Genomic DNA, 14465 nt, shown 5'->3' with positions numbered 1-14465 from the left:
TGCAATTTTTACTTTTTGCGCTATAAACAAAAAAAGAGCGACAATTTTGAAAAAAATAACAATATTTTTCACATTTTTTTTATATGAAATTCCCCCCCCAAAAAAATGTAAAAATCAAAATTTTTATAATTTTAGGCCAATTTGTTTTCTGCTACATATGTTTGGTAAAAAAAATCGCAATAAGCGTATTTTGATTGGTTTGCGCAAAAGTTATTGCGTTTACTAACTAAGGGAAAGATTTCTGTCATTTTTGGTGTTTTTTTTTTAACGCGTAATGGCGGCGATCTGCGATTTTTTTTTGCGGGACTGCGACATTGCGGCAGACAGATCGGACCCTTGACTGACATTTTTGACACTTTTGGGGGTACCAGTGACATTACTACAGTAATCAGTGCTATACATATGCACTGTTACTGTAAAAATGACACTGGCAGGGAAGGGGTTAATTTTATTGGAGAGGGAGGGGTTAATGTATGCCTGGTGCTTACTGACATGTGTGGGGGGAGGTGACTGAGTGACACAAGGACAGATCGCAGGTTCAGCTATGCTGAACACTGCAATCTGTCACTCCTTGTCACTTAGGAGATCCGCCCGCTCTGTTTACACAAGCGGGCGGATCTCCAAACTGGATTCCCCGACGATCGGGGAAGAGCAGCGGCGATCGCCGCCGCTCCTCCCCTGGCCCGACTCCCGCTGTGACTGAAAACAGCGGGAGCGCGCCGCCTACAGGGGGAGGAGTCCAGCGACGCAGGTCTATGTCGCTGGACGGAATCGAGCCACTTTGCCGCAGTACAGTCAACGTGACCGGTCGGCAAGTGGTTAAACCATTCTCTGACAGGGATACCCCACATACCATGGCTCAGTGCTCAAAGTTGGCAGTTGTACGAAAAGCCAACAGGAGAGCACACTGGCTTTGTTAAGACTGTATCTCTCATACTCAGAAAGATGCTTGAAAAAAGAGCATATAAACCTAACATCCATCCAAGTGGAGCTTCCCTAAATACTTCTCAATAAAAATCCCCAAGTGTAGGATCTGTTAAGCAACCCGTAGTCATTGTGTCAGTTGTGTATAGACTGAAATGTTTCGAAGAATAACCTTCTTCCTCAGAGCTTACTAACTTCATCCTCTACAGGACCACCAAGTCTGCTGCATTAACCCATAACCCATTTAACAAGGCCCATGGTGACTTCCAGCCCCATAGGGAGCCTTCAAACCTTCCAATACATGTTTTGCTTTCCCATACTTAACTTTTATTGCGTGAGTATAAACTTCATCTTTTACTGATGGGGCATGGAAGGTTTTGGAAGAATTTACTAGGACCTGGTCTAAAAAAATGTTGAACCACTGTTTTATACATTCCTTTTCCAAGCACCTTTGTAATTAAAAGAGATACATGTTTAATATGTGAAGTTATTGCATGAGGTTGGTGCTCTTTCTTTTGTACTTTTATTGTGTAGATGGGGTGCATTGTGGTGCGGCGGCAATAGCACATACAATCCATGTGCGATGGAAGAACTTTTATTGAAATAATGCAAAGACAGTTCATGTTAAACCTGGAGGGAAGTAACCCAAATGGGAACACTCACGGGTCCAACAGCTTGTGGAGAGCAGGTTTCAGCCAAACTGACAGCGCCTGTTAAGAATGCGGCCTGGCCATCTTGTGCCCAAGTGGTAGGATTTCCAGAGAGTTGCGAGCCCTATCCTTTTCCTCCTCATCAGGAAGCTTTTGCTGCCACTAGTTCTGTCCTTACCAGACGGGGAACCTGCACCTAGGCTACCCACTGCAAAGGACCCCCCTCTATTTAACCCTCCTTTGTTCCATGCCAACATAGATCTGATGAAGGGCTTGCCCCGAAACATGTAATCACCTGGCATCTCAGTTTGGCGTTCACACTCTTTGCTGTGCACTCTGGGATCCTGTAGGTGGTCATCTGCTGCATTCCATCTCCTTCGGCTGTTTAGTGTGGCTTCCTTCGTGTTCGCCACCCACTTCCTGTGACGTCATCCTCCGGCTCCACTCGGGACCAATGAACGGAGGAGACGCCGGGCCACTGCACCCTAGACGGCTGACTGGCGAGCAGGGATCCTATCACTCTCACCCCCCAGGCTGCCAACGATCCCTCTTCCTACCACCCTGTGAGGATTTGTCTTGGGCCATCTTCATGCCATCTAGCCCTTGAGACTTGGGTGACACCATCTCCCTGCACTCCTGGCTCCCACCTAAGGTATTGTCACACACTGGTTCACCTGGATGAGCTTTTGTGTTTGTCCAATACTGGAGTCTCTTGCCAAGAGGTTTTGTTATCATCATTTTATTAAACTGGGATATTTTATCCATTATCTCCTGCCTGGTTGTCCTTGTCTTTGGAAGTGCCCATTTTCCCCATTTGCAGGGATCCTCAAACTATGGCCCTCCAGCTGTTGCGGAACTACACGTCCCATGAGGCATTGTAAAACTCTGCCATTCACAGACATGACCAGGCATGATGGGAATTGTAGTTCATGAACAACTGGAGGGCCATAGTTTGAAGACCCCTGGGAGGAACCATGTTCCTCTTGACTTCTTCTCCAACTGTACTGCCGCTGCGATGAGCGCCACCTACATGGAAGAAAGTAGACTGCACCTGCCTACAAGTGTTATACAAAGATTCCCTAGACTGGAGACAGCTGCGGGGTGATGGATAGCTTCTTAGATTCGGCACTCCTACTGGACTATTAGAATGAGTTTTGGATATGAAAATTTTACAAGATTGATTGCATCCTTTCGACACTTGAGCCGTGGCAGTTTGTATATTGTAATTCGTTAATAGTTGTACTTTGACAACCTTAGAACAATTCAATTATGAAGCTGTTTTATGTCTATCTGGGTCTTTGAGTTCACACACTATAATGATAAACGGTGTTCACAAGTGCAGCGATTCATGTGCCTGCAGGCATGACACAAGGGTTGTTATACTTCACACTGACGTGAAGATGAATTGCTGCCATCAACCAGGCGAAGGTCAACTAGTGATCTTAAAGACTGCAGTAGCAGAAAACACCAACAGAAGAACATAGAAGATCAACCGATATACACCTATTAACTAGAGGAAATGGACTTCTGGAACTTGAATGTGTCAAGGAAGTGAGACCACAGAAGGTGAAGAGGAGACTGAAAATAAATTGAAGAATGCAAATTAGATCTTTTCAACACAGTTTGTGACCTGTGTTTTCTGTAACCATGTATTCATAAGGTGAAACAAGCTTTTATCTTGGACACATTTTTTTTCTTACACTACTAAAAAAATAGCTTTAAAGCTAGCAGTTGAGGAGTGTTGGATCACAGTTTATTATAGCCAATGATCTCAAGGAGGGAGTTCCAAGTGGCTGCCAGGTTATGACACAGAGAAGGCCAGTTGTATCCTCTGTACAACTTACATCATGAACACCATAGCAGGTAAGTCTTGATAATGCAGTGGTATCTGTTCTTCTTTATAGAAAGCTTGTCTCTTTCTTTTTCATTGTTTAAATGGAATAATTATTGGGCCATTGGTAGCTAGAAGATACTTCTATGTTCCCAAACTCTGTGAAAGATTTTGTGTGTATCATATGTCATTAGCAAAAAACCATTAACCACTTTACCACCGGAGGATTTTGCTGTCTTACGTCTGGGCCACTTTTTGCGATTCGGCACTGTGTGACTTTAACTGACAATTGCGCGGTCGTGCGACGGCATACCCAAACAACATTTACGTCATTTTTTTTCCATAAACAGAGCTTTCTTTTGGTGGTATTTGATTACCTGTGCGATTTTTACTTTTTGCGCTATAAACAAAAAAAGAGCGTAAATTTTGAAAAAATTGCAATATTTTTCACATTTTTTTATATGAAATTCCCCCCCCAAAAAATGTAAAAATCAAAATTTTTTTACATTTTTGGCCAATTTGTTTTCTGCTACCTATGTTTGGTAAAAAAAATCACAATTAGCGTATTTTGATTGGTTTGCGCAAAAGTTATTGCGTTTACTAACTAAGGGAAAGATTTCTGTCATTTTTGGTGTTTTTTTTTTTAACGAGTAATGGCGGCGATCTGCGATTTTTTCTTTGCGGGACTGCGACATTGCGGCGGACAGATCGGACCCTTGACTGACATTTTTGGTAACATTGGGGTTACCAGTGACATTACTACAGTAATCAGTGCTATAAATATGCACTGTTACTGTAAAAATGACACTGACAGGGAAGGGGTTAATTTTATTGGAGAGGGAGGGGTTAATGTATGCCTGGTGCTTACTGACGTGTGTGGGGGGAGGTGATGCTATGCTGAACCCTGCAATCTGACCCTGTCTGTCACTTAGGAGATCCGCCCGTTTTGTTTGCACAAGCGGGCAGATCTCCAGACTCCATTCTCCGACGATCGGGGAAGAGCGGCGGCGATCGCCGCTGCTCCTCCCCTGGCCCGACTCCCGCTGTGACTGAATACAGCGGGAGCGAGATTCCGGCGGCGCGCGCGCGCCGCCGAGAAGTGGGAGTGTCTGCCGACGTAGGTCTACGTCGTCAGACCTACAAGAGCCACTTTGCCGCAGTAGAGCTCTAGTGAGCAGACATCAAGTGGTTAAGCTATGTCCAAACTACGGCCCTCCAGCTGTTCAGGAACTACAATTCCCATCATGCCTAGTTATGTCTGTGAATGTAAGAGATTTACAATGCCTCATGGAAATTGTAGTTCCTGAACAGCTGTGTCTCCATAAAATGTGTTTTGTCTCCATAAAATTAGTTTTGATTATATTTTTGTAACACTGCCCCCTAGAGGGCTGCTGAGAATTGCACTTTCTGGATTCCCCTGGGTTACCCGTAGCAACAGTCTAAAGAAATGTATCACTTTAGACAATTGGCTCAGACAATTAACAATCCACGGGATTTGTTTTTTGTGTTATATTTTAGAACTGGGATGGGAGAAGGGATGAGTAAGATATTCCTACTATGAACTATGCACAAATCTTGAGAACAACTGACTGTAGTGTGTGTGGCAAGGCCACTGCTTCACCTTGCCACTGAAGTGAAGTAAAGTGAAGTCCTAACTTGGCACCCCCTTTCTCCCTTTCTGTGTGTGCTAGTCCCTGTCCACTGACTCTCCACTGGAGTGGTCCCCTTCCTTGGCAGACCCCTGGCAAGATTCCCGGTACTCAGGGACACTGTTTTTCCCAAGGTCGCTCTGCCTTCAGCTCCACTTGTCAGTATCCACCGAACCTCCAGGCTCCGCACCACACTTCTGGCTCACTAGGCCGACCACCTGTGACCACCTTCCATACAGACAGGAGGAGAGACAGCCATCACCCTCCTCCTGGGACCTGGCTTCCCGCCCAAAGACCACCCTGTCACATGTGCCCGTGGCTTTTATAACTTATCCAAGGATGCACCACTGTTGTGCCAACCCACTGAGATAGTCATAAAAGCCTGTGTGTCACTGGCTGGGTTTCCTCCACTGTCCAACAGGCTCCCCTATTGGATACAGTGGGGACGCTCCCTCAGACTAGATGAATCACACATGGACACATGCAACAGGCCTAACTACTGATCAAGCTCCCCTGATAAGCAGATGGAGCAGACTATGGTTTACCTGCTGCTCCACTGATAAGCAGGCAGAGCAAACTATTTATACTACCCAGCACCTGTCTAGGAGGGTGATAAACTTTAAATATCGTTTGATTATGCTTTATATATAGTTTGCTATGGCATCTTAGATCTTTGTTGCCCCTTGTACACATGGCCAAGTGAGGCTCCTTATTAGGGTGCTGTAATGGGTGCAACTAAGCCTCTCCTGCTTCTGGATCACTCAAGAACATTTCTCCATTCAAGACAGGGCCATGAAACTCACAGCCAAGTCCTGCAGAATACACAGGGGGAGTGGCTCTCCCATTGTAATCAGTAGAGCTCCACTGTCAGTGCAGTTTTCACCCCACTCTTTAACAGGATTGCCAACAGTGGCCTACAGAGTGTGCAGGAGGCTGCCTGTCTAAGTTGTAGGCTTCATTTTCTCTCTGTGCTCCTCCAGGACCTTCTGCTCTATAGCTCCTTTAACATCTTCTCCAGAGCCTCTCCCATCCTCGGGAACTCCCTACCCCTTCCGGCTATCTCCTACTCTTCCTGCCTTTAGGCAATCCCTGAAAACTCATCCCTTCGGGGGAAGCCTAGCCAGACCTCCACCTAACAACTGAGCTTTTTTCTTTCTTCATCAACTCATCCCTCACAGTTATTAGATCTCAAGATCTCACGAGCCATCCAAACCCTCTTGTATTGAATTGTATTTAGCTGTATGTATTGTATATAACTTTACTGTCTCCCTATACATTGTAACAGAAACAAGATATACCTGTGCTCGGATCCCAATAGCTTGTACATACATATAATTCATCAGGTGCTAAAGGGGTGTGACCACATGTTAACACTAAAGTATCTTGATGGACCCTCTCCACACTGCTATATACTGTATTTGGCCAGTCCTACTCTGCCCTGCAATCTCAAATGCTACTATGGACACAATGCCAACATGGGACAAACAGACACAAAGTGGAGGAGAGCTACACGATTTAGGTCTGGCCACTCACCTGCAATGCAACAGAAACAAGATATACCTGTGCTGAAATCCCAAAAGCTTGTACATGCATATAATCCATCAGTTTCTGAAATTGTGTCCATGGTAGCATTTGCATTTGCAGAGCAGAGTAGGACTGGCCAAAGAGGGATTTCTTTGATGCCATTGGCCAGCTTAAACATGTATTGCAATGTATGTGAACCAAAAATCCCTTTTTTTAAGCAAAGTTTGCTAGACAGGGTATATAGCAGTATGCAGAGGGTTCGTCCAGTATTTTTAGCCTATACATTTAAAACGCTACACAAACTGTTGGGGCTATGTAAACCCTGTAAAATATAACAATAATCATAACAATTAATAAATAAGTGTTAAAACTTTAAAGTTTTTTTTTTATTATTATTATTTTACCTTAGTTAACTGTAATTCGTTTTCTTTAGCACACCTCCTTCTTCCATTAATTTACCATTAATATGTAAATCTTTATATTGTATATTTGTTAATTTTTTAATTCTAAAACAAATATATATATTTGCCAGAAGAATAATTATATAATCTTCAATAAAGGAACAAACTGAGTTATATCTACCTAAGACAGAGTCAGGTCTTTATTATCATTACTGTAGCAACAAGGCTAAAACAAAGTACATTACACATTATCCTAAGTATAAACACAGAACACCTTATTAAACAGACAATAGCAGGAGACCCCAGTAGCAGACTGTCCGGCACTGACCTACAACAGTCTATGAGGCAAAGCTCATGCAATGTTCCATCATTCTGATACATTGGAAATAATGTATCATACATTTCTTGAGGGATATTGTTGATTCATATTACTGTCCCATTTGGAGTAACCCAAACCACATTCTCAGTGTCCATTCAGTAGTTGTTCATCATTTTCCCGGTCACCACGTGCCCCTAATAGACACAGGGTAACTTACACATAAGAGGGACCTGGGAAGCTGAGACAGGGATTTCCCAACCTCTCTAAGGTAAGCTGGGTTCCACGGGCCCCCTAACCAAAGTGTCTCTCGTCACACTGTCCCTTCCCCAAGCAGCTATTTTGGAGCAGGCGCGCACATGCTCCTATTAGTTAGTAAGCATAGGTGTTGGGGAGGGGGGCAGCTTTAAGAGTAGTGAGAGTTTGTCCTGGCCTTGTAAGTACATCATGAGTGCCTTTCACACTTCTAGTGAATTTATCGCTGGCCATTTTTCCTATGGTAAATGTTTTTTTCCCCCTACAAAGAGTTCTTTGATGGAAAAGCAATTAGGCAAATAAAGTGGTAGTATACTATACCATAGTGTCCATGGCCAAATGTAACTTATCACAATGGACATCAGCCTGGGGGCAGAAGACTATATCCAACCGTTACGCTCAATTCATATTTTCTTCCCTTTCTTGTGGCCATTCCAGCAGAGCCATCAAATGTTCTGTATAGACTGGGGGATGACTTAGTGGGAAGGCGATGTACATGGTCGGTTTCCTGCAATCTTAACATTTCTCTTGTCTCTTTTATTCAGGTGACAAGAGGAATTTCCGTCAGCAGCTATCTGCATATGAGGATTGGCAGCTTGGTAAAATATATGAGTACTTCCGAGATGACCTTATCTTCATTGTGGAATCTCTGAACATTACCCAACTCCTTGCTGAACTGCAGTCTCGGACACCCCAAAATTGGGAGGTAGGTGGACATAACATTTACAGCTGAACTCCAGGCAGGTATAAAAGACACAAAGTAATGTAGCTCTCTATGCGATAACGCATCATTAAATGTATTTTGTTAAATGCAAGCAGTGGAAGGCCCTGAAACTGACTTGGTATCAGCTTCTTGCTGTCCCTAAAATAAAACATGGGGAACACATAGTGAGGAACACATAATGATATAGTGGTAGTACATATACAACTGCTGGTAAGCATAAAGAGGCATATGATTAATCATCAATTGTTTCTTAACATGTTCTATAGCACTTTACATCGGTATATTAGGTAAACAATTGATCAAAGGGGAATGTACACAATATACAGAGAAATAACATGATATGACCATAATAAATGATAAAAACAATAACAGAATAGACCAACAGCCATAGGGTGTAGATAAAAAGGTATTTGGATGCATGCTGAATGTTAGCAATCAGTTGAATGGCCTTTTGGGCTCAACGCGTTTCGTGAAAGAAATTTCACTTCATCAGGAGCAGGCACATTTTGGTTTCTAAAAAATATATGACATAATTGATATTGCATCCAATGAAAGGGTACACTGAGAGGTTGAATATAGAAAATGACTGACAATGGGGTAAGAACTATCAAAGAGGTTGATGGCCACCCAGGAGTACGTCCATGAAGGGAACTGAGGGGGCGAATGCTCCGCACAAGGCCAAGGTGCAAGGTCCACAGATAATTCATGGATTTCCATCATGGGTCAAGTAGGGCTAAATTGGAATGTAAAAAAGGTAATGGATATAAAGGGTAACCATAATAATATAGGGGTAGAGTAAATAAGCCCATAACCAGGAGTAGTGTAAAGGTAGAGTAAATAAGCCCAAGGCCAGGAGTGCAGAGGAGAAAAACAATATCTGTGTAAGTGGGTATCAAGATGATCCAGTGAGTGAAAAGTGAGCCATGGGGAGTATCACACCCAAGATAGGTATATCTTGGTGTGCCAGAAAACAGTGCTGAAAGAACGATCAAGGAAAGAAGAATGTAAAAAAGTGAGTGGAGTAATGGTGAGAGGGATGAATCCCAAAGAGAGATGAGCTTATTAGTCTGCTACTTCTCCTTTCACTGTCCAGTTGCAGGGTAGGGAAGGGACATGACCTGTAAGTGTTGTTTACCTGCAACAATGAAAATGCAAGTCTCCTGCTCTACCAGACAAGGCTATGATGTTGCAGTATGCTCTCTTAGAAAGAGGAGACTAAGGAAATGCTTTTTCCTGCCTTCAGCAGACTAATGCCATCATTTCAGTCTTTCCAAAATAATTTTACTGAAGCTAGATGACTACTCTTTAAAGTAGACAGAGTGGTTACACAATTACCCATTCCTTTTCCCCATTGGTTTGATAAATTGCTATTTACATACCTTAACTTAAAGTGTTACTACTAACAGGTGTTACCCAGGACCCTGCAGTCACTATATCTGGTCTCCCACAGTACACATGTAGCACTGCCCCCTTGAGGACTGCTGGATATTACAATCGGGTCCCCCTGGGTTACCGTTAGCAATGCTGGCATTCAAAATTTAACACTTTACTCAGTCAATGATCTGTACAGGGCTTTGTAGTTGTTTTTGGTGGAACTTGACTTGCCTGCACAGAGTCCTGAGCTTAACTGGATAGAACCAGAACCTTTGGGATGAATTAGAGTGGAGACTGAAATCCAGGTCTTCTTGTCCAACATCAGGGCCTTACCTCACAAATGCACTTCTGGAAGAATGGTCAAACATTCCCATAGACACACTCCTAAACCTTGTGGACAGCCTTCCCAGAAGAGTTGAAGCTGATATAGCTGCAAAGGGTGGGCCAACTCAATATTGAACCCTACGGACTAAGACTGGGATGCCATTAAAGTTCACGTGCGTGTAAAGGCAGGCGTCCCAATACTTTTGACAACATAGTGTGTGTGTGTGTGTGTGTGTGTGTGTGTCTGTGTGTGTGTCTGTGTGTGTGTATATATATATATATCTATATGTATATATGTATATATAAACAGTATCTCACACAAGTAAATACACCCCTCACATTTTTGTAAATATTTTATTCTAACTTTTCATGTGACAACTTTTCTACAATGTAAAGTAGTGAGTGTACATCTTGTATAACAGTGTAAATTTGCTGTCCCCTCAAAATAACTCAACACACAGCCTTTAATGTTACATAGTTACATAGTTACATAGTTAGTGAGGCTGAAAAAAGACACAAGTCCATCCAGTTCAACCTATGTGTGTGTGTTTGCTTTTAACCGTACATTGTATACCCCTGTATGTTGTGGTCTTTAAGGTGTCCATCCAATAGTTTTTTGAAACTATCAATGCTCCCCGCTGATACGACTGCTTGCGGAAGAGAATTCCACATCCTTACCGCTCTTACAGTGAAGAACCCCTTACGCACTTTAAGGTTAAACCGCCTTTCCTCTAGTTTTAGTGAGTGGCCACGTGTCTTATTGTATTCCCTTACTCTAAATAGTTTGTTCCTTATGCTAGGGTCGCCAGTACAGTATTTGTACATTGATATCATATCCCCCCTCAAGCGTCTCTTCTCCAGAGAGAACAAGTTCAGTGCTTGTAGTCTTTCCTCATAGCCGATGTCCTCCATTCCCCTAATTATTTTTGTTGCCCTTCTCTGGACTTTCTCCAGTTCCAGCACATCCTTCCTGAGGACCGGTGCCCAGAACTGGACAGCATACTCCAGATGTGGCCGGACCAGAGTCTTGTAGAGTGGGAGAATAATCTCTTTATTTCTGGAGTGAATCCCCTTTTTTATACAACCCAGTATTCTGTTGGCTTTGCTTGCAGCGGCTTGGCATTGCATGCCACTTCCAAGCCTGTTGTCTACCAGTACCCCCAGGTCCCTTTCCATCCTAGACTCACCCAGAGGTTCCCCCCCTAGTGAGTAGCTTGCTTTCTGGTTTCTGGCCCCCAAGTGCATTACTTTACATTTTTCTACATTAAATCTCATCTGCCATGTAGTTGCCCACCCCGTTATTTTGTTCAGGTCTGCTTGCAAGATTTCCACATCCTGCATAGAAGATATTGGCATGCCTAATTTAGTATCATCTGCAAATACTGAGATTGTACTAGATATCCCCTCCTCTAGATCATTTATGAATAAATTAAACAGGATTGGTCCCAGGACAGAACCCTGGGGGACCCCACTTTCCACACCCGCCCAATCCGAGTACTCCCCATTAATCACCACCCTCTGTACTCTCCCCTGGAGCCAGTTCTCTATCCAGGTACTCACCTTATGGTCCATACCTACCTTCCTTAGTTTGTACAGTAAGCGTTTGTGGGGAACGGTGTCAAAGGCCTTTGCAAAGTCCAGATACACCACATCCACAGGCTTACCTTTATCTAAGTGGCAGCTCACTTCATCGTAGAAGGTTAATAGATTGGTTTGGCATGAACGATTTTTCATGAATCCATGCTGATTACTACTTATAATACCGTTTTCATTACTAAAGTCTTGTATGTGGTCCCTTATCATCCCCTCCAAAATTTTGCAGACTACAGATGTTAGGCTGACCGGCCTATAGTTACCCGGGATATATCTCGGCCCCTTTTTAAATATTGGTACCACGTTGGCTTTTTTCCAATCAGCTGGCACCATACCCGTCTGTAAACTATCCTTAAAGATCAAGAATAATGGTTAGGCAATCACCTGACTGTCTAAACTGTTGGCAACAAAAGTGAGTACACCCCTAAGTGTAAATGTCCAAATTGGGGCCAGTTAGCCATTTTCCCTCCCCGGTGTCATGTGACTCGTTAATATTACAAGGTCTCAAGTGTGAACAGGGAGCAGGTGTGTTAAATTTGGTGTTATTGCTCTCACTCTGTCATACTGGTCACTGAAAGTTCAACATGGCACCTCATGGTAAAGAACTCTCTGAGGATCTCAAAAAAAGAATGGTTGCTCTACATAAAGATGGCCTAGGCTATAAGAAGATTGCCAAGACCCTTAAACTGAGCTGCAGCACGGTGGCCAAGACCATACAGCGGTTTAATGGGACAGGTTCCATTCAGTACAGGCCTTGCCATGATCGACCAAAGAAGTTGAGTGCACATGCTCAGCGTTGTATCCAGAGGTTGTCTTTGGGAAATAGATGTATGAGTGGTGCCAGCATTGCTGCAGAGGTTGAAGGGGTGGGGGATCAGCCTGTCAGTGCTCAGACCATACGCCGCACACTGCATCAAATTGGTCTGCATGCCTGTCATCCCAGAAGGAAGCCTCTTCTAAAGATGATGCACAAGAAAGCCCGCAAACAGTTTGCTGCAGACAAGCAGAGTAAAGACATTGATTACTGGAACCATGTCCTGTGGTCTGATGAGACCAAGATAAATGTATTTGGTTCAGATGGTGTCAAGCATGTGTGGCGGCAACCAGGTGAGGAGTACAGAGACAAGTGTGTCTTTCCTACAATCAAGCATGGTGGTGGGAGTGTCATGGTCTGGGGCTGCATGAGTGCTCCCAGCACTGGGGAGCTACAGTTCAATGACAGAACCATGAATGCCAACATGTACTGTGACATACTGAAGCAAAGCATGATCCCCTCCCTTTGGAGACTGGGCCGCAGGGCAGTATTCCAACATGATAACGACCCCAAACACACCTCCAAGACGACCACTGCCTTGGTAAAGAAGCTGAGGGTAAAGGTGATGGATTGGCCAAGCATGTCTCCAGACCTAAACCCTATTGAGCATCTGTGGGGAATCCTCAAACGAAAGGTGGAGGAGCGCAAGGTCTCTAACATCCACCAGCTCTGTGATTTCCTCATGGAGGAGTGGAAGAGGACTGCAGTTGCAACCTGTGAAGCTCTGGTGAACTCCATGCCCAAGAGGGTGAAGGCAGTGCTGGAAAATAATAGTGGCCACAAAAAATATTGACACATTGGGCCCACTTTTGTGTTGAGTTATTTTGAGGGGACAGCAAATTTACACTGTTATACAAGCTGTACACTCACTACTTTACATTGTAGCAAAGTGTCATTTCTTCAGTGTTGTCACATAAAAAAATATAAAAAAATATTTACAAAAATGTGAGGGTTGTACTCACTTTTGTGAGATACTGTATATATATATACTGTATATATATTTATATATATACATACATATATTATGGTTATAGCACTAACGACTACGGGCTACGTGTAGCAGAGGTTTAGCTCCTTGCCACCATCAATTTATTAACAATATTAAGCAGCAAAGGCCCAATATCATGTGTGTGTATACAAATAGCTCCTATTTCGTGGTCTATAACTCTCTTTTAGGATCATGTAAAAATGAAAGAAGATTTGGGAGTTTCTGAGGTCTCGGTGAAGTTGATTCAAGACATTCTTCATGCAGGCAGAGAGGCTATACTGGGATTCTGGGAAAGTCTCCATGTACTATGCACTGACTCTTCACCACCTAACCTATCCTCAGTACTGGATGAGATCATTAAGACAGGTAATGTAGACAGATCTTTGTCTAGCGGTAGCATATTTTTTTCATCTCTTATCTTCATAATTTGTATAAAAAAAAAAAAAAATTCTGACTCTGGCCAATCTGTGGAATTTTTAATGCTGCGCTTGAAGAGAGATTTTCCTTAACTGATTTTAGGTGCTGAAAGCGGTACATTTATTTTGCTAGTAATTCTTAAGTACGAGCAGCCCAAACCAACTATTTACATATGATTTTTTTTTACTGTGCGTTCTTCTTTATAACATATCGGGTATGATAAAGTTTGAAACACAAAATCATAAATCCTAATATAATAAATGACTATAAATAAGTTAAAGTATGTATATATGTATATGTATATATATATATATATACAGTAAAACCTTGGTTTGAGAGTAACTTGGTTTAAGAGCGCTTTGCAAGACAAGCAAAATTTTCAAATAAATTTTGACTTGGTTTACAAGCGATGTCTTGATATACAAGTAGCTTCAAGTCACAGCTGAGTATAAAAGAGAAGAGAGGCGCCTCTAAGTGTAGCAATATGGTTACATTTAATGAAGGTACAACATTTAGCAACTCCCATGGTTGATGATTGGAACAGGCACATCTAAGTATGCAGGCATCCAGGCTAAAGCTGTCCACATAGACCATCCTCTGCACCGCCATCTACGTCATCCCTTCCATGCTGCCCCTCGCTTTTAGATCCCTTTACTGCAGGGTGGTCTTTACTGGCAGCCG

The 14465-nt window shown here is 43.0% G+C and overlaps 1 protein-coding gene across 1 annotated transcript in view; it reads left to right on the top strand.

Moving 5' to 3' along the window:
• The window catches only part of LOC309569131 (NACHT, LRR and PYD domains-containing protein 12-like), a gene marked incomplete at both ends in the record, with an annotated part of 147791 nt that overhangs the window by 101831 nt on the left and 31495 nt on the right, over positions 1–14465 (top strand). Inside the window, 2 exons of the mRNA XM_082274893.1 lie at positions 8096–8256; positions 13556–13733. Of these exons, the coding sequence (XP_082131019.1) occupies positions 8096–8256; positions 13556–13733 (339 nt within the window). The remainder of the gene's footprint in view (positions 1–8095; positions 8257–13555; positions 13734–14465) is intronic.

This window comes from Pelophylax lessonae, assembly GCF_965119305.1.
Source record: "Pelophylax lessonae genome assembly, chromosome: 13".
Lineage (NCBI taxonomy): Eukaryota > Metazoa > Chordata > Amphibia > Anura > Ranidae > Pelophylax > Pelophylax lessonae.
The sequence above is the reverse complement of the archived record's forward strand: the minus strand, read 5'-3'. Positions and strand labels throughout refer to the sequence as shown.